The 18,074-nt window shown below is 41.4% G+C and overlaps 1 protein-coding gene across 1 annotated transcript; it reads right to left on the reverse strand.

Moving 5' to 3' along the window:
- Positions 1 to 1,203: 1,203 nt before the first annotated feature.
- On the reverse strand, positions 1,204 to 17,244 carry LOC106992461 (arf-GAP with GTPase, ANK repeat and PH domain-containing protein 5-like). The gene is given in 8 exon segments (XM_077946409.1): positions 1,204 to 1,872; positions 1,874 to 2,781; positions 3,405 to 3,456; positions 5,498 to 5,595; positions 11,283 to 11,317; positions 13,957 to 14,025; positions 16,412 to 16,480; positions 16,855 to 17,244. Coding segments are annotated over 8 exon segments (2,115 nt in total). The 5' UTR covers positions 17,099 to 17,244; the 3' UTR covers positions 1,204 to 1,232.
- Between the last annotated feature and the right edge of the window lie 830 nt (positions 17,245 to 18,074).

The following is an 18,074-nucleotide window of genomic DNA, read 5'->3' on the forward strand; positions in this document are numbered from 1 at the left end:
CAAAACCTGGCAGAGACACAACAAAAAAAGGAAACTTCAGACCAATATCCTTGATGAATATCAATGCAAAAATTCTCAACAAAACTCAGCCCCAGCAGCACATCAAAAAGCTTATCCATCACAGTTAAGTAGGCTTTATCCCTGGGATGCAAGGTTGGTTCAACATACACAAATCAATACATGTGATTTGTCACATAAAGACAACTAAAGACAAAAACCACATGGTTTTCTCAATAGATGCAGAAAAGGCTTTTGATAAAAATCAACATCCAGCAGGGCACGGTGGCTCATGCCTGTAATCCCAGCACTTAGGGAGGCCGAGGCAGGTGGATCACAAGTTCAGGAGATCAAGACCATCCTGGCTAACATGGTGAAATCCTGTCTCTACTAAAAATACAAAAAATTAGACAGGTGTGGTGGCAGGTGCGTGCAGTCCCAGCTACTTGGGAGGCTGAGGCAGGAGAATGGCGTGAACCCGGAAGGCAGAGCTTGCAGTGAGCCGAGATTGTGCCACTGCACTCCAGCCTGGGCAACAGAGTGAGACACCATATTAAAAAAAAAAAAAAAAGGCCGGGCGCGGTGGCTCAAGCCTGTAATCCCAGCACTTTGGGAGGCCAAGACGGGTGGATCACGAGGTCAGGAGATTGAGACCATCCTGGCTAACACAGTGAAACCCCGTCTCTACTAAAAAATACAAAAAAAAAACTAGCCGGGCGAGGTGGCGGGCGCCTGTAGTCCCAGCTACTCGGGAGGCTGAGGCAGGAGAATGGCGTGAACCCGGGAGGCGGAGCTTGCAGTGAGCTGAGATCCGGCCACTGCACTCCAGCAAGGGGGACAGAGTGAGACTCCGTCTCAAAAAAAAAAAAAAAAAAAAAAAAAAAAAAAAAAAAAAAAAGCGGTGCCATGTGTACAAAAATCAATGCACAGTTATGAACTTTTTTCAAATATATTTTCACATATCTAAATACATAATACAGAAGCCTGTGTGACTCAGGCAATGTCGCCCAGGAGGGCCTGAGACTAACACATACACCTAAGCAAAAGGACATAAAATATCTCTTACCGTCGGAAAAATCAACATTTTGTCTATGTACTTAGTTTACGAAATGTACTGAAAATGCTGCTATTAGCTGAATTTGTGATTTCCTTTTGAATTTCCGAGTTATTCTTATTTATTTCCCCATTTTGTTTTTGCACCAAGGAGACTGCAGTCAAATAAAATTAAACAGATACTACACGTGCTCGTCGGGGCAGCTGTACTGCAGCAGGACCTTGATGCACTCCTGGCTGGAGGCCTGCCGGGCGTAGGCCAGCGCTGTGTTCCCGTGGGCATCTCCAGCCATGACATCCACCCCGTACCAGATCAGGAGCTGCGCCAGGACCACATTCCCCTTGCGGCAGGCCAGATGGAGCACCGTGCAGCTGTCTCCCTCCCCACAGGTCTCATTCACCTCCTCCCGGGAGCCATGTGCCAACAGCAGGATGGCTGTCCGCAGGTCCTCATCAGCGGTGGCCTGCAGCAGATGCTGGCCCAGGGACAGCTCCGTGGAGGGTAATGGAGCCAGGAAGAGCTTCTGCTCATATTTGGCACGGTTCCACCATTTCTTCTCTTCCCTTGTGGAGTCTACTGAGGGTTTCGTCCGCCCCTGGCTGCTCTCTTGCCAGATGCTGTTGGCTAGCTCATTGCCAATAGATGACAAAACCTGCATGAGCTCAACTGGCCAGTCATCCAAGTCCAGAGATCAGACTCGGGAAAGGCGGGTGCCAAGATTACAGTGGATCCCTGAGCATTCAATACATATGAGGACTCCCAAGTTCAAACTGGCCCAGTTAGGATTCTGGGTCTCACAGTGCACACAGTGGGAGTTCCCACACATTTCGGATGGACTGCAGGGCCATGGCCTCCCTCTAGCTCATTAGCCAGAACTTGCTTTTGCTGCTCTTGCATGACTGCAGGCTGGCCAGGATCTGGCTCTCGATGGCTTGGACCCAGGCATCCCACTTCTCATACGACGTGGCTTCAAAGTGCCATGTTTGGCCAGTGAGGGACACAATGATAAAGTTTTCTTCTCGTTCTTCAGCAGTGCCGGAGAAGCCATCGTCTTTTAAGTTTTTGGTGCTTTTCTTCCTTCCATGCTTCCTTTTGTTGGCATGAGGAGAGGGGGGTGGGCTGCGCTTGGGGCTGGTGGTGCTGGAGATATTGGAGCTGGAGCATATGGAGTCACTCAGCCTGGTGTCTGAATTGGCTGAGGTACATAGACTGTTCATGTCCTTGGATAGGCCATTGCTTTTAGAGCTGGAAATGGGCACGCAGGCCAATGTGGCTAGGGGTGGCCTCTTTCCTGGGACTTTGATGGTAGATGTTCGAAGATCAATCTCTTTTTTATGAATGTTCTTCATGTAATCACCTAAGCTTGAATAATAGGTGAGCATGCCATTGTCACAGAGGGTAACATATTTCTTTTTCCATTTCTTCAGCCATTTCCCACTTAGCTTTAAGAGCATGCCCTGTTTAATGGGGATGGCTCTGCCGCTCCCGATGGTGTCAGCATGAGTGTCCGGGGCTTTGTTCTCTTTGTCTGGGTCACTCTCTTTCTTAGATGTAAACAGCTTGGACCAGTGCTTGGACTGCTTGCAAATGGGCGTGGGTGTGTTGGCAGTGGGAGGAACATTGATCTGAAGGTCCTCCTGGCTGGTGCTGGGAGTCGATGGAATGGAGGAGGAATAGTTACTAAAACTCCCACCTCCATTTCTCATCTGGGTAATGTGCATGGTGGAAACCTGTGTGGAACAGAAGAAGGAATGGCTTCGAAAATTGGGTAGTGAGTTGCAGGGTCCTGTAGACAGCTCACAGTTACCTTTTAAAAAGATACATTTTCTGGGCCAGGTACGGTGGCTCATACCTGTAATCCCAGCACTTTGGGAGGCCGAGGCGGGTGGATCACGAGGTCAGGAGTTCACGACCATCCTGGCCAACATGGTGAAACCCTGTCTTTCCTTAAAAAAGAAAAAAAACATTAGCTGGGCACGGTGGCATATGCCTGTAATCCCAGCTACTTGGGAGGCTGAGGCAGGAGAATTGCTTGAACAGGGACCTGGGAGGCAGAGTCTGCCGTGAGCTGAGATTGCACGATTGCACTCCAGCCTGGCTACAGAAAGAGAATCCACCTCAGAAAAAAAAAAAAATACATTTTCTGTTTTGGATAGCATATTTACTCATAATAGCTAACTAACTAAACAGAGTTGCAGATCCATTCTTATTCCAGCATATTCTTTTTACAACACTTAAGATGACTAAATGCAACATGAAATGGGGAAGATTTTTAAAAAGATGACTTTGGCTTCAGCATGAAACAGATACAAGTGTATGATGAAAATACAACCTCAGTAAAAGTGCTACTTACAGTAAATGAGTATAACTGTTCATCAAATAAGGTCAAAGATCCATCTGCATCTCTATAAAATAGGAATGTGCATTACTTCAAAAACTGTTAATATCTTAGTATAATATCTGTTTAGTAAAATACTGCCTCCTGTGTGCTTTGGTGTTTACCAAAGCAATTTTTACGAATTCTCCTCCTGGATCCTGACTTGCAGAGGATTTCCTGACTTCTTCTTTATCAGCACTTCGTGTCCTGTACTGTGAAGTGTTTTATATAACAAATCAGAAATGCCTGTAAGTATTGACTCTCCCTAACAGGCAATGGCAATAAACCAAATATATTTTCACTCTTCTAATCACACCACACACTGAAACACAAGAATGTTTTACAAAGCAGTAGTGATGAACTTTAATAAATGTAAACGTGATTCAGATTTCTGAGCTTCCTTTCTCTTTAGTTCTCTGTAGTATATTCTCATGATGTATGGTATTTTGAAAAAAAAAAAAACCTTGCATAAGTGATCTCAGTGAGTTCCACCTATCCCACTGACAACACTGCACTACTGACTTGTGATAAACATTTTTCAAAATCTTTTCTTGAAGCCAATTTACCCTATTAATTTGCTCAATAAGCCTTTATTTCACCAATAGTGAATATACCAAATGATTATTTCTCAAACTTGCTGACAGCAAATTAAAAGTTACTTTACTTTCAAAAGTAGACTTCTACAAAGTAGAATAATGAGAAAAAAAGCATGAAATTTGTTTGAGCAAGATTAATCTCCAAAGCTACTTTTGAATTGTATGCTAACACATCAGAATCTTTTGAACTCAAAAGAAGCCAGGGACTCTAGTCAAAGTAGTTTTGGTGTATGTGTGTTCAAAGATTTAAGAGACTCGGCTGACTACAGACATTTAGTGATTACTCAATAGGTCCCAAAGCTCAGGACTTAATGGACAGAGTTTGAGTCCAGTTTTTGCTGAAACATAATTTCCTCTCAACTATTGTTAAAAGGGAGAGAGGAAAGTGACATTATTATGAGTGTAAACTTGCCATTTTTAATTGAAGTAAAAGTTACTGACAATTGAATTAACTAAAAAGGCTAGCATATTAGCAATACAATTGTTTAAAAGCTAGTTATGTTTACAGAATGGAAAGTAAAATTAAAGACATTAATATTCTAAATTACTACTTTCCAAACTGTGTTCTAAAAATCAACACTCATGACCCAAGGAAATGGTAATAATGTGCACTGGACAGCCCCTATGGAGCTGGTGGTAGTGTTGGTTGTTGTTCCTTTTAAAATAAACTTCATCTCAGGGTGCTCTCAAAGTGCATCTTTGTGGCCTATGAGGTGCTCATGCACAATAGGAGAAATTCTAATGCAGATACAGTGTGGTGTCACAAGAGGAAAAGCTGTTCCTTCTTCCAAGGCTAATGTCCAAAATAGTACACACTGATTCAGGTCTATAATGCATTGAAAAGCTAAGTTTTCACAAAAAACATTCAATAAAGGGAACCTATCCTTCTCACTTGTTTAACATTGTCTAAAGGCATAAAGGCATCAAAATGATCACACTTTTTCTAGGATTGCTTCTCTGCTAAGTGATTTCTTTTTTCCTTCCACCAAGAAGTCTAAGATTTTTTTTTTTTTTTTTTTTTTTTTTGAGACGGAGTCTCGCTCTGTCGCCCGGGCTGGAGTGCAGTGGCCGGATCTCAGCTCACTGCAAGCTCCGCCTCCCGGGTTCACGCCATTCTCCTGCCTCAGCCTCCCAAGTAGCTGGGACTACAGGCGCCCGCCACCTCGCCTGGCTAGTTTTTTTGTATTTTTTAGTAGAGACGGGTTTTCACCGTGTTAGCCAGGATGGTCTTGATCTCCTGACCTCGTGATCTGCCCGTCTCGGCCTCCCAAAGTGCTGGGATTACAGGCTTGAGCCACCGCGCCCAGCCGAAGTCTAAGATTAAAAGAGAAATTGATACTTAATATTTAGAATCTGAATATCAATATATAGTTGATTCTAATTTCTTAAAGTGATTATGGAAGAGGACAACCAAATGGCTGAAATAATTTTAGAATAAACGAATCTGTCCCTTGGCAGTATAGTTGTACTCACGATATTACTGTCATTGTAAGATAAGGCTGGCTGGCTGTGCTGTCAAGGAATATTGTCAAACATGAGCTGTATTGTTGACTGAAACGCACAGTAGATACCTGAAGGGGAAGGGAAATATAAGTTACACTTATCAAAGTTTTCTTGGTTAAAATGTGAAATGACAAAGCACTAAGATATTTCTTACACTCCATGAACTGCCTGAGTACGGTATCATTTGCACTCTATAGAAAACCCATTGAGGCTCTATAGAAACCCATGGAGGCTCTTAACTTCCAGAGACGATGTTTAAGATACGGGTTATAAAATGCTGCCCTTAATATGATACCTGCCATCAAACCTAACAAGGATTTTATGAATTACCTTTAAAAATCATGAGAAGTTTAAAGTAAGATTTTTTTTTTCTACAGCAATATAAAGCAGCCGAGAATTTCTATTTCTATGATTTATTTACTACGATAAAATGTAATGCATTAAATAATACTGGTACAAGAGCATTTTATTGCAGTGAATACAAGACTAATGCATTTACTAAATTACTCATCCTAAATGTATTATTTCAGGTGATATTGTGACAAAACAAGTGTTTCAGATTCAGAGGCTCTGTGTGCCAGGGCTGCTAGGCCACCAACAAGTGAGGAAGCCATAGGTTTCTCTAGTCCTATTTTCTTATGTGGAGGATAAAAAGAGTATCACTTAAATATTCTCTCACACCCTGAAAACAGATGACAACTTAAAAAATCTAACTTTCACTTCATGTTTAAATAAGACTGCCATGACATGACTCAAATGAGACTCTCAGAAAATACTTTCTATTCATTTCAAAACTTGATCAATTTCAATCTATAAGTCATCTGACCTGCACCTAGCCATTTTCCTGCTCTAGCCCTGCTCTCTGCCTAGAATACTGCTTTTCTCTTTCCTTGCTTCAGCAAGCTCGACTCCATCTACCCTCTTGGATCTCTTTGTCGGCAGCCACACCAAAAAATGGTTTTTTGTTCACTGATTACTCGAAGTCACCACTGTTTACAAGATACAAATTCTTGCAGAGTATTCCCCTCATGAGAAAGTATGCCTCTCCATAAGAGTACGGGAGGGCCCTACTCTTCCTACCTCCAGCTGCTGAGCATAGAATTTTGAGTAAATCCAAAACCTCGACAAGTGTTTGACAATTCAGTTATCATTTGGAAGATAAGTCTTACTACATTTAATTACAGCAAAAACACTACTAACAGTTTACTGTTTATAGGTATTATTTAAAGTAGTTACAAAATAGAAACAAATAATCTAACGTCAGTCAGCATAAATCAGAGTATGAAATTGTACGCTCTTTAATAAGAAATGGAAGGGGTTACTTAGTAGTTTTAAGGTTTAATGACAAAAACTAGAAAATAATTGTACCTAGTAATTTAGTAAGTCAAAACCAAAATCAAAGGTCCAGTACCCGTTGGACGCCGAGGCCCACCGCCTTCTTCAGCTGTACCTGCTGCCTCTCATTTTAACCCATTAAAAATACTAATGTTGTTTTCCTTGTAGAGGTCTTTCACCTCCGTGGTTAGGTCTATTCCTAAGTATTTTATTTTATTTTATTTTGCAGCTATCATAAAAGGGGCAGAGTTCTTGGTTTGATTCTAAGCTTGGTTGCTGTTGGGGTATAACATAGCTACTGATTTGTGTACATTAATTTTGTCTCTTGAAATTTTGCTGAATTCATTTATCAGTTCTAGGAGCTTTTGGGAAGAGTCTTTAGGGTTTCCTAGGTATATGATCATATATCATCAGCAAACAGCAACAGTTTGGCTTCCTCTTTACCGATCTGGATGCCTTTTATTGCTTTCTCTTGTGTGATTGCTCTGGCTAGGCCTTCCAGTATTATGTTGAATAGAAGTGGTGAGAGTGACTGCTGCAAACCTTAGTTACATCTTAGGAAAAAGAATACTTCCTAAAATAAAACTAAGGTATCATCCTTACCCTTCTCTTTGTCTCATCCAGAAATATGAGGGGGGAATTACCTGCCCTAACCCCTTCCTCAAGAAATATATTACTGTACTCTGGAATTTAGACAAAACCTTAAATCTCCAGGCTTTTTAAAGCACAAAATATAAATAAAAGCTGGGAAAGTAAACCAAAATTCTTCAGATTGTTCCTCATGAATATCCCCCTTCCTCTGCAATTCCCCAGAGTGGTAACGGATGGGTAGAGGCAGCTCAGGTGAATTACCCAGCTTGCCCCTCAACTCATTCCTCCTCTTCCTCTCAAAGGCTGAAGGCAGGGCCTTTCCAGTCCTCACGACCTGCCCTTCACCTAGTCCCTCCTGACCTAGGGATGGAGGCTTTGAGTCCCACAGTGTGGTGATACAGAGCACTAGTTGTCACTGTCTGGCTTTATTTAAAGGAAATGCAGTAGGCTTCCTCTGTAGAGCTCTGAAAAGGTTGACTGTACAGAAGTCTTCTATGTTTTTACTTGGTCAAGTGTTTCTTACATCTTTTGTTATCAGAGTACCATTCCAATCTCTTAACTTGCAGTTGTGTGGAAAACTGTTTTGTTTTGTAATAAAAGATCTTCACTGGGGGATTGAGCAGCATTTAATAAAGTCTATGTTTGTTAAAAAAAAAAAAAGATGTGGTGAGAGTGGGCATCCTTGTCTTGTTCCAGTTCTCAGGGGAAATGCTTTCAATTTTTCCCCATTCAGTATTATGTTGGCTGTGGGTTTGTCATAGATGGCTTTTATTACATTGAGGTATGACCCTTGTATGCTGATCTTGCTGAAGGTTTTAATCATAGAAGGATGCTGCATTCTGTCAAATGCTTTTTCTGTGTCTATTGAGATGATCATGTGATTTTTTGTTTTTAATTCTGTTTATGTGGTGTATCACATTCATTGACTTGTGTATGTTAATCCATCCCTGCATCCCTGGTATGAAACCCATTTGATCATGGTGGATTATTATTATTATTTTTGAGATGGAGTCTCCCTCTATCACCCAGGCTAGAATGTGCAGTAGGGTAATCTTGGCTCACTGCAACCTCCACCTCCCAGGTTCAAGCTATTCTCCTGCCTCAGCCTCCTGAGTAGCTGGGATTACAGGCATGCACCATCATGCCCGGGTAATTTTTGTATTTTTAGTAGAGACAGGGTTTCACCATGTTGGCCAGGCTGTTCTCAAACTCTTGACCTCGTGATCCGCCCGCCTCGGCCTCCCAAAGTGCTGGGATTACAGGCGTGAGCTACCGCGCCAGGTTGGAGTATTTTTTTGATATGCTGTTGGGAACTACAAAACATTGCTGGATGAAATCATGGACATAAACAAATGGAAAGACATCCCATGCTCATGAATGTGTAGAATGAATATTGTGAAAATGACCATACTGCCAAAAGCAATCTACAAACTCAGCACAATTCCCATCCCAAACCATATATCTCAGGTTTAAGCCATGGTATCTGTGAGCCAGAATAACCTCACACTGAGAAATATCAGTTAACAGAAAGTCCTGCTTCCAAATAAAGCAAGCCAGGTACCACCACACATTGGAGAGAAGCCTCCAACAGAAGAGATCAAAACAACAGAAAAAAGGAATTCATGAGAGCAGTCAAAACCAGGAGAAAAACTTAAAAAAAAATCTTAAAACACTCTCAAAAAATATAAAATTCAATAGAAATAGTAGAGGATAAAATGACAGAATATCCCAGAAGTAGAAAAACTGAAAAAAATAGAAGGAGAAAAATTAAGAACGAATGCCTGTATACTGGTCTAAGCAGCCTAGCATCTGAATAACAAGACTACTAGTAAAAAAGTAACAGAGAAAATAAAAAATTCTCAAGAAGAAATAGTTCGCAGGTTTAGCAGCCTCAATAAAATGAAAAGATCCCCACCAAGCTGTGACTGCTTTTTTTTTGTTTTGAGATGGAGTCTCTTTCTATTGCCCAGGTGGAATGCAGTAGTGCAATCTCAGCTCACTGCAACCTCTGCCTCCTCAGTTCAAGTGATTCTCCTACCTCAGCCTCCCAAGTAGCTGGGACTACAGGTGTGCACCACCACTCCTGGTTAGTTTTTCTATTTTTAGTAGAGATGGTGTTTCACCATATTGGCCAGGCTGGTCTTGAACTCCTGATCTCGTGATCCACCCACCTCAGCCTCCCAAAGTGCTGAGATTACAGGCGTGAGCCACCGCGCCCAGCTCCCACCAAGCTGTTATTATAAAATTTCAGCACCTCAGAGTTATAGAAGATCCTAAAAAGCTTCCATAGATACCTAAAACCTGGTTGTAAATAATGTGTCACACACTGGCAATAGATTCAAGAACAACACTGTAATGAGAGCACAACTGCGAAATGTCTTCAGAACCATAAAATATAGATTTAACCTAGAGGTGTCCTCTCTGTCAAAGAGGAGGGATTTTAAGACTGGTCAGCTCTCTAAACATCTCCACCCAGGAAAATGTGTTCAAGTACAACTAGAGAGGACAGAAGGAAAATCAGGGACTCAGGGACAGAATCAGGGACTCAGGCGATCCCACACGAGACAGCAGTTATATGAGATCCCAAAAGACTTTAAGGAGATAGCACAGAAAAGCAGACATCGAGCCTATCTAGGGAAAGCCACTCCGTACTGAACTAGGATGACAAAGGGCCAAAGAAAGTTGCCCTCCTACAAAGAAAAAAAGGAACAAATGTGTTTTCACAGACAGAAAATATCTTTGAAAGGCATGTGATAAATGCTACAACACTTGGGGGAAAACAGCTATTAGAAAATAAGCAAAGGAATATAGTCAGAAAATTAGCTTCACGCTAAAAAATAATGGATGTGAAAGCAAACAGACCACCCAGAGGCTACTTACTATATTTGGATGGATAAACTAACATCGGCTAGGAAAAAAGGGAAGATCCAGGAGAATTGCAGAAGTGCTCAGATTTCAGAACTGTTTCAGAGACAGGGTGAAGGACATGTAATGCAGAGGCACAGTGAAAACACCATATGACTTAGCAGTGAATAATATTTGCAGTCATAATCATGTAAATATTACTGATTTAGTAAAACTTGTGCTACAATTGGAAGAAAAGGAGGGAGAAAAATAAGATCATGGTGTAGTGAGGAAGGTATGCTTTTACTTGCTGTGATAGAAAGTCAATAGACAGGGCTGGCAATTAACTTAGCTATTCTAGTTTTGTTATTTCATTTAAAATAAGATTAAATATTTAAGGCAGTTTTTTTTCTTTCTTTTCTTTTCTTTTTATTTATTTTTTTTTTTTTGAGACAGAGTTTCACTCTCTGGCCCAGGCTGGAGTACAATGGCGCCATCTTAGCTCACTGCAACCTCCGCCTCCCAGGTTCAAGTAATTCTCCTGCCTCAGCTTCCTGAGTAGCTGAGATTACAGGCATGCACCACTGCGACCGGCTAATTTTGTATTTTTAGTAGAGACAGAATTTCACCATGTTGGTCACGGTTGTCTCAAACTCCTGACCTCAGATGATCCGTCTACCTTGGCCTCCTAAAGTGCTGGGATTACAGCCGTGAGCCACGATGCCCAGTCTTAAGGCAGATCTTTTTATCACAACCAGACTATTGAATTTTAACTTAAATATCAGAAATCTTTAAAAGATGGACACACTAAGCTAAAGACTTTTCTGAATAAATTTAATACTTAGGAAAAGAGAAGAGATTTAGAAAATCCACAAAAAGAGGTCCACGCTACCACCACTGGGTCCACATTGTAATTTAAAGAAATCAAGAGAGACAACTTTTATGTCAAACTATCAATTTCGTAACTGTTTGACTGTTTACTTACATGGTTTGTATAATTGCTTCTTCCTATTTCTATCACTAAGAATAAAAAAAAAACAAACTGGTCACTTCTGATACAAATACCATAAAATAAAAGTAGCTGTTAACATCTTACTGATTACTCCTATATAAAATGAGACAAAATTCCATTTAAAATATTATTTTCAATAATTTATAATTTAAATTATCTGGCACAATTAATGTCACAAAGTCAAATCTAAAAACTTAGTTTTTCATCTGCTTTACCTTTTGTTTCTATTACATACAAATGAAAGAATCGTCATGTACAAAAGATAAGGGCAAAAAAAATTAGGCCAGATGAAAAATTTAGCTAATAAAGAGTTTAACTGTTCTATATACGAGCCATGATCCATCAGTATTCTCTCATTCTGCATTTACACATAGCTTACTTTAATTATCAGAAGCTAAGAGCTAACAGCTCTAAGAACTACTTCCTGACCAGGCACCTATCTCTAGATGCAACAGAATCCCTGTGAGCATCTTGAACCACACTTAGTGGTTACCTACTAATATGTCACTAAAAACAAAACAAAACAAAAAAGGGGTCTTTACACAACTCAAAAGTAATGTATCCTAATTTTTTTTTTTTTTTTTTTTTTTTGAGATGGAGTCTCACTCTGTCACCTAGGCTGGAGTGCAGTGGTGGGATCTCAGCTCACTGCAACCTCTCTGACTCCCGGGTTCAAGCGATTCTCCAGCCTTAGCCTCCCAACTAGCTGGGACTACAGGCACGTGCCACCATGCCTAGCTAATATATATATATATTTTTTTTTTGAATTTTTAGTAGAGATGAGGTTACACTGCATTAGCCAGGATAGTCTTGATCTCCTAACTTTGTGATCCACCCACCTCGGCCTTCCAAAGAGCTGGGATTATAGGCATAAGCCACAGAGCCTGGCCTAAATTTTAATTGTAAAATGAGTATACAAACCTAATTGGACATGGTGTCTGCAGCACAAAGAAATCATTTTTGTTTTTCTAAAAAAAGGCCAGAATAATAAAAGCCTTAAGAGGGACTTGGGCCATACTTTGTTTCCTACACTGCTTCTGCCTTTGATGCTGGAAGGCCCTTGTAGGCAAAACTTCCTACCACTGAAAAGTGAGGGACATGGAATAGCTTTTCTTTTACCACTTCCACGCTCTCTAGGTGAGAGAAGCCAATGGCTCTGGAAGGAGCTGGGAAATACAATTCTGATATGTGTTGGATATGTTCCCCCTCCAAACCTCATGTTAACATATGACCCTTAATGTTCCTATCTTGAACATTAGGGCGTACTGGGAAGTGTTTGGGTAATGACGGGGGATTCCCTATGAATGGTTTGGTCCCATTCCCATGGTAATAAGCAAATTCTCATCATGGTAGTTTAAAAGACTGTAGTACCAGCCAGGTGCAGTGGCTCAAGCCTATAATCCCAGCACTTTGGGAGGCTGAAGTGGGCAGATCACCTGAGGTCAGGAGTTTGAGACCAGCCTGGCCACCATGGAGAAACCCTGTCTCTACCAAAAACACAAAACTTAGCCAGGTGTTGTGGTGCTCACCTATACTCCCAGCTACTCAGGAGGCTGAGGCAGGAAAATTGCTTGAATCTGGGAGGCGAAGGTTGTAGTAAGCCACGATTGCACCATTGCACTCCAGCCTGGGCAGCACAGCAAGACTTCACTTCAAAAAAAAAAAAAAGTGTGGTACCTTTCCCCTTCCCCTCTCTCCTCCCTCTTTACCATGTGGAAAAACCTGCTTCCCCTTTGCCTTCTATCATGATTGTAAGCTTGCTGAGGCCCTCTCCAGAAGTAGATGTTGAAGCCATGTTTGTACAGCCTGAAGATCTATAAGCTGATTAAACTTCTTTTTGTTATAAATTACCCAGCCTTAGGTATCTCTTTATAGTAATGTAAAAAATGAACACAAATTCTAACCATAAATAATTGACTCAAGATGGGCAAAGTCTACTCAAACTATAAAAACAAAGTTTACAAACTCCCATGTTTTACTGTGCTGCGTTACTTCGCATATTATTATGGAACCCTCACTTGTATTCTTGCTATTTAAGTCAACTGGAAAACTTGGCTGTGTATGGCTTTTTAGCAAATAAATGAGGACTTAGCATAACATTAAGGAAAATAAGCAGGAGTAGGGCATGTTTAAATTGACATTACATCAAATGAAAAGGTTAATAACTTAAAAGTTTTGAGTAGCATGAACTTGGATGTGGTAAATGAATGTGGTCAGAGGACTGTGTGAGAGGAGGCCCAAATGACATATTCAATCCCCGATGATAAACAGCTACGTTTTTTAATTTATTTAAATGAAAACCAAGCTGGAGCCTAAGTTCTATCATTCATCTTTAAAATGTACTCTTTGGAGCAAGGGAAAAGGGACCAAGAATTGTGAATAAAGAGAAATCCATGACTCCTCCGTCACATGACAAATTAATTGTGTTGATAAAAAGATGGCAAAATGTATAAACGAAAAGTTTACATGTTTTCACTAACAAGATAACTAAAGGAAAGTATATCACATGTTAAAATAAGACAAGTGAATATGTGAAAAGTTGAAAAATTTAAACCAATATGAGTTTTTCTAAATACTTCCTATAATACACCTGATCAAACAAGAGTTTTTATTCTTTCTCTCAGTGGAAAAAACAATGTTGTCTCACCATCTGCTTGAGAGTTCCTCTGGAATAGTGTGCTTGCCTCTGGATTGGCAGAAGTGTTAAACTCCAAAGCTATATGTATAGAGGGAGAAAAGAAAAAAGATGTAATCATTTATAAAACTTTATCAATTCATTTATTCAACTGCTGCATTTAGGCTATGTCACTATCTCTACTTTTATTCTTATCCATTGAAATGAATGTATGGACGTAAGATAGAGCCAGGCAACATGGCACATGCTTGTAGTCCCAGCTACTCAGAAGGCTGAGATAGGAAAATCACTTGAACCCAGGTCAGGAATTTGAGGCCAGCATGAGTAACATAGTGACACCCTCCTTTATTAAAAAAAAAAAAAAAAAAAAAAAAAGAGGTAAATGTTGGCTTTGAATTGTGTAAAATCAACTTTGCATAAAATAAATCAAGATGGCAGTAAGTTTTAAAAGACAGGTCTATTTTTTAGGCAAAGTATAAGATGTATTCTAGAGTTTTTAAAATTTTTAAAAAGTAAATTCAGCATATCTGTCACTTCCATGTCATTCTGAGGACACAGAACCTTAGTTTTGTTGCGTAGCTGTCTTCCACAGTCATGTGATATCTCTAAGTCTTCATTTTTTCATTAGCAATACAAAGGGAGAACATACACAGGCCTTATTTGTATTGGAAAGGGCCAAGTGAGACATACATAAACTGTGTTGTAATCCTAAAGAATGACAATAAAGAGCCATTTCTGGGCTCTCATCCAACACTACCCCACTACTAACGGGTGTGTAATATCACTCAGAGGCTTTCCTTACATCACCAAGGAGAGTATAAGTTTACACAACTACTTACATGCTTTGTGTATAAAGGTTTATAATCAATTAATTCATATATTTGTTTATTCTAAAGCAATCTTTAAATATCTTGAAAAGTGAGGATAGTACTTCCAAGTTACAAAGTCATACTCATCATGAGTCTTAATTATCCTACCTCTTAAAAAATTAAGAGCCCAACCAAAGTTTAAATAGAAGAGCTTCAAGACATTTCCTCTACAACAATGAAATCTCTGGCATTTAAATGAAACCAATAAGCCAACTGGATTTAATTTCATTGTGATGCAATGTTTTCTATCTTGAAAATTTTAGTTTTTATTCAAGAATCATATTATTACCTGGAATTACTTCTACTTAGTTCATCTCTTTGCAAAATTTTAGAGGTAAACCAACTAATTGTTTTCCCTTTTCTACTGCCTCCCATCCCCCGCCTCTTCCAGCAGGGTAGAGACTGAAAAACTCCAAAACTCCAACTTTCTTTCTTTCCTTTCTTTCCTTTCCCTTCCTTCCCTTTCTTCCCGTTCTTCCCTTCCTTCCCTTCCCTTCCTTCCTGCCTTTCTTTCTTTCTTCTTCTTTTTTTTTTTTTTTTTTTTTTTTGAGATGGGGTCTCACGCTATCACCCAGGCTGGAGTGCATTGGCACAATCTCTGCTCACTGCAACCTCCACCTCCCAGGTTCAAGCAATTCTCCTGCCTCAGTCTCGAGAGTAGCTGGAACTACAAGCATGCGCCACAATGCCCAGCTGATTTTTGCATTTTTTTAGTAGACACGGGGTTTCACCATGTTGGCCAGGCTGGTCTCGAACTCCTGACCTCAGGAGATCTGCCCTCCTCAGCCTCCCAAAGTGCTGGGATTACAGGCAAGAGCCACCATGCCTGGCCAAAACTCCAATTTTGTTATCTTTGAACAAGATGCTATTGGTCAGGAGGGGAAAGGACAAAGAGGGAGCCACGGCAGCAAACACTCTTACAGGGAAGGTTGAAGATTCTAACCTGCAATCTTTATATTACACATTAAAAGTCTACATTAACATTTCATGTCTTTTGAAAGTTTTGACCATGAGCCCCACCTCTCTTTTAGAACAAGGAGATAAATAAAATCTGTTAAGTCACCAGAATAAATCTGGAGACACATTTTGTGTTAAAGTAAGAATTTTAAAGTCATCAGAGCCTCATGGGTAAACTCCTTTGACAAACCCTCCCCCAACACACAGCCATTTTTCTGCATTTTCATGATGTTTCACACCTTTCACAATTATTTTAACCACCCTCTTTTTTTTTTTCCTTCTGCATTCAAATTGGTTAGAAGAAACTAAGCAGCTTCTATCAAGGTAAGTTAAAGCAGCCCATTAAGAATACCATACAGCCTCTCCCACAGCAAACTCCATTCTGATTTTAAATAAGAAATCCCCAAATATCTGAATATGAACTGTCCTGAGATTTAGCTACTTTAACAAAGGAAACAATTAGGCACTTACCTGGTTCCTTCACTTAGGTACCATCTGGATAGGTACGAAGAAAAAATAAGATGGGTACTGGAAAGTTGGGATATCTGAGTTTTTATTGAGAAAAGGAAGAGAATGTTCCAAAGAAGCCTCGACAAAGTTCCACAGGATAATAAATAGAGTTACAGACAATGTTGTCTCACCATCTGTTTGAGAGTTCCTCTGGAATATTGTGTTTGCCCCTGGATTGGCAGAAGGGTTAAACTCCAAAGCTATATGTATAGAGGGAGAAAAGAAAAACGATGTAATCATTTATAAAAATTTATCAACTCATTTATTTGACTGCTGCTTATTCAACAAGAAGAGCCATAAATAAATGGTCCCATGACAGCCTGGGAGAATGAGACGAGAGAGCAAGAACTGGGCAATTGGGAGGGGAGGCGAAAAGAAAAACTGACTGGACTCAGTGGGGAAAGACTAAGGGGTGGGAATGCAAGGCAGAGCCAGCTTGTGCTCCTGGCCAGCCCGTGGGAAAGCTGGCTACAGGCAGAAAGGAGCTCAAAGTGGGCAGTGCCTCCCAGGGGACCTTGGGGGCAGCAGCAGCCAGAGGCAAGCAGAAGGCAGATGGCATCCGTCACCTCCTTACCTTCAGGCATCTCCCGGTCATGGATGTGGTGCATGTGGAGGTCCTTACTAACTTCAACAGTCACCGCAGCAGGCTGCACAGCAGCAACAGTGGGCGCTCCTGCCATCCCATCCCCAGCTCCTGCCATCCTGTCCCCAGCTCCTGCCTCATAGATCTCAGATTCAGAGGGACACACAGACCCCTGTTGCTGGTCAAACTCGGGGCTGATCCTGGGGCACACACAACAGGTCAGTATGTTCCCCATGGAACGCCTCTACTGTATGCCACCACCTGGGCCTCTGCTCACAGCTTGGGCTCACACTCCCGCTGCCCTAGGCCAAGGCTATGCTGCACTTGCAGAGATGGTCTTGCCTGCTACTCGCCTGCCCACCTTACAACCCGGCCCCGGCCCCGGATGGGACTGCCAAGGCCCGCACCCTGCCGCTTCCCCTGAGCTGACTTGTCTGCGAGGGTGAAGACCAGCCGCTTATTTAATAGGTTGTGAACCCAACAAGCACTGAGAGACACAACAACTGCCTGAAGAGAGAACAGACGGAGCTCCTCCTCCTTCTGTAGTCACCTACAGACTGAAGCCCACTGGCCTAGGTGGGTGCCCAGGCATGTGGCACACAATGCCCCACCTCACACTTCATAATGCCCTCCCTGACAGCTCACAGTGCCCCATCCTGGCTGCCACCCCTCCCCAACAGCTCAGAATGCCCCTGCCTGGGCTGCCCCACCCTGTGGCTTATGATGATGATGCTCTCCTGGCCCCTCGTGCAGTGCCAGTGGGACTAAGGTTTTCATCCATCACCAGCTTCCTGAGCTTTTTAGTCCTAAGAAAAGCACAGGGTAGTTCGTGGCTTGAAGCCGTCTTCCTCTCTGAGTTCTACACAAAGCCTCACTAGAGTGGGTCCCATTAGCAACCAAGTTGAACAACTTTTATTTGCTGAGTGAATATAGATACACCTGAATGGCTGACTGCTTTTGTAACTAAACACTCCTCTCCTGTCTTCCAATGAGTGGTTGTTTTTGTCTGCAACTTGAACACAGCAATCCCTGGGGCCCTAGCATATTCTCAATAAATAGTTATGGCTGTGTGTCTTGAATGACACCTTGGGACCCATCCTGCCTCCACCTCCTTCTCCATAAAATAGAAACCTAACTTGTCCCTCCAAGCTCTGAAATGCTGAAACTTACCAACTCCCTTTTCTCCCCGCTATTTCTTCCTTCCATGGCAG

This window comes from Macaca mulatta, chromosome 9 (assembly GCF_049350105.2).
Source record: "Macaca mulatta isolate MMU2019108-1 chromosome 9, T2T-MMU8v2.0, whole genome shotgun sequence".
In the NCBI taxonomy this organism is placed as follows: domain Eukaryota; kingdom Metazoa; phylum Chordata; class Mammalia; order Primates; family Cercopithecidae; genus Macaca; species Macaca mulatta.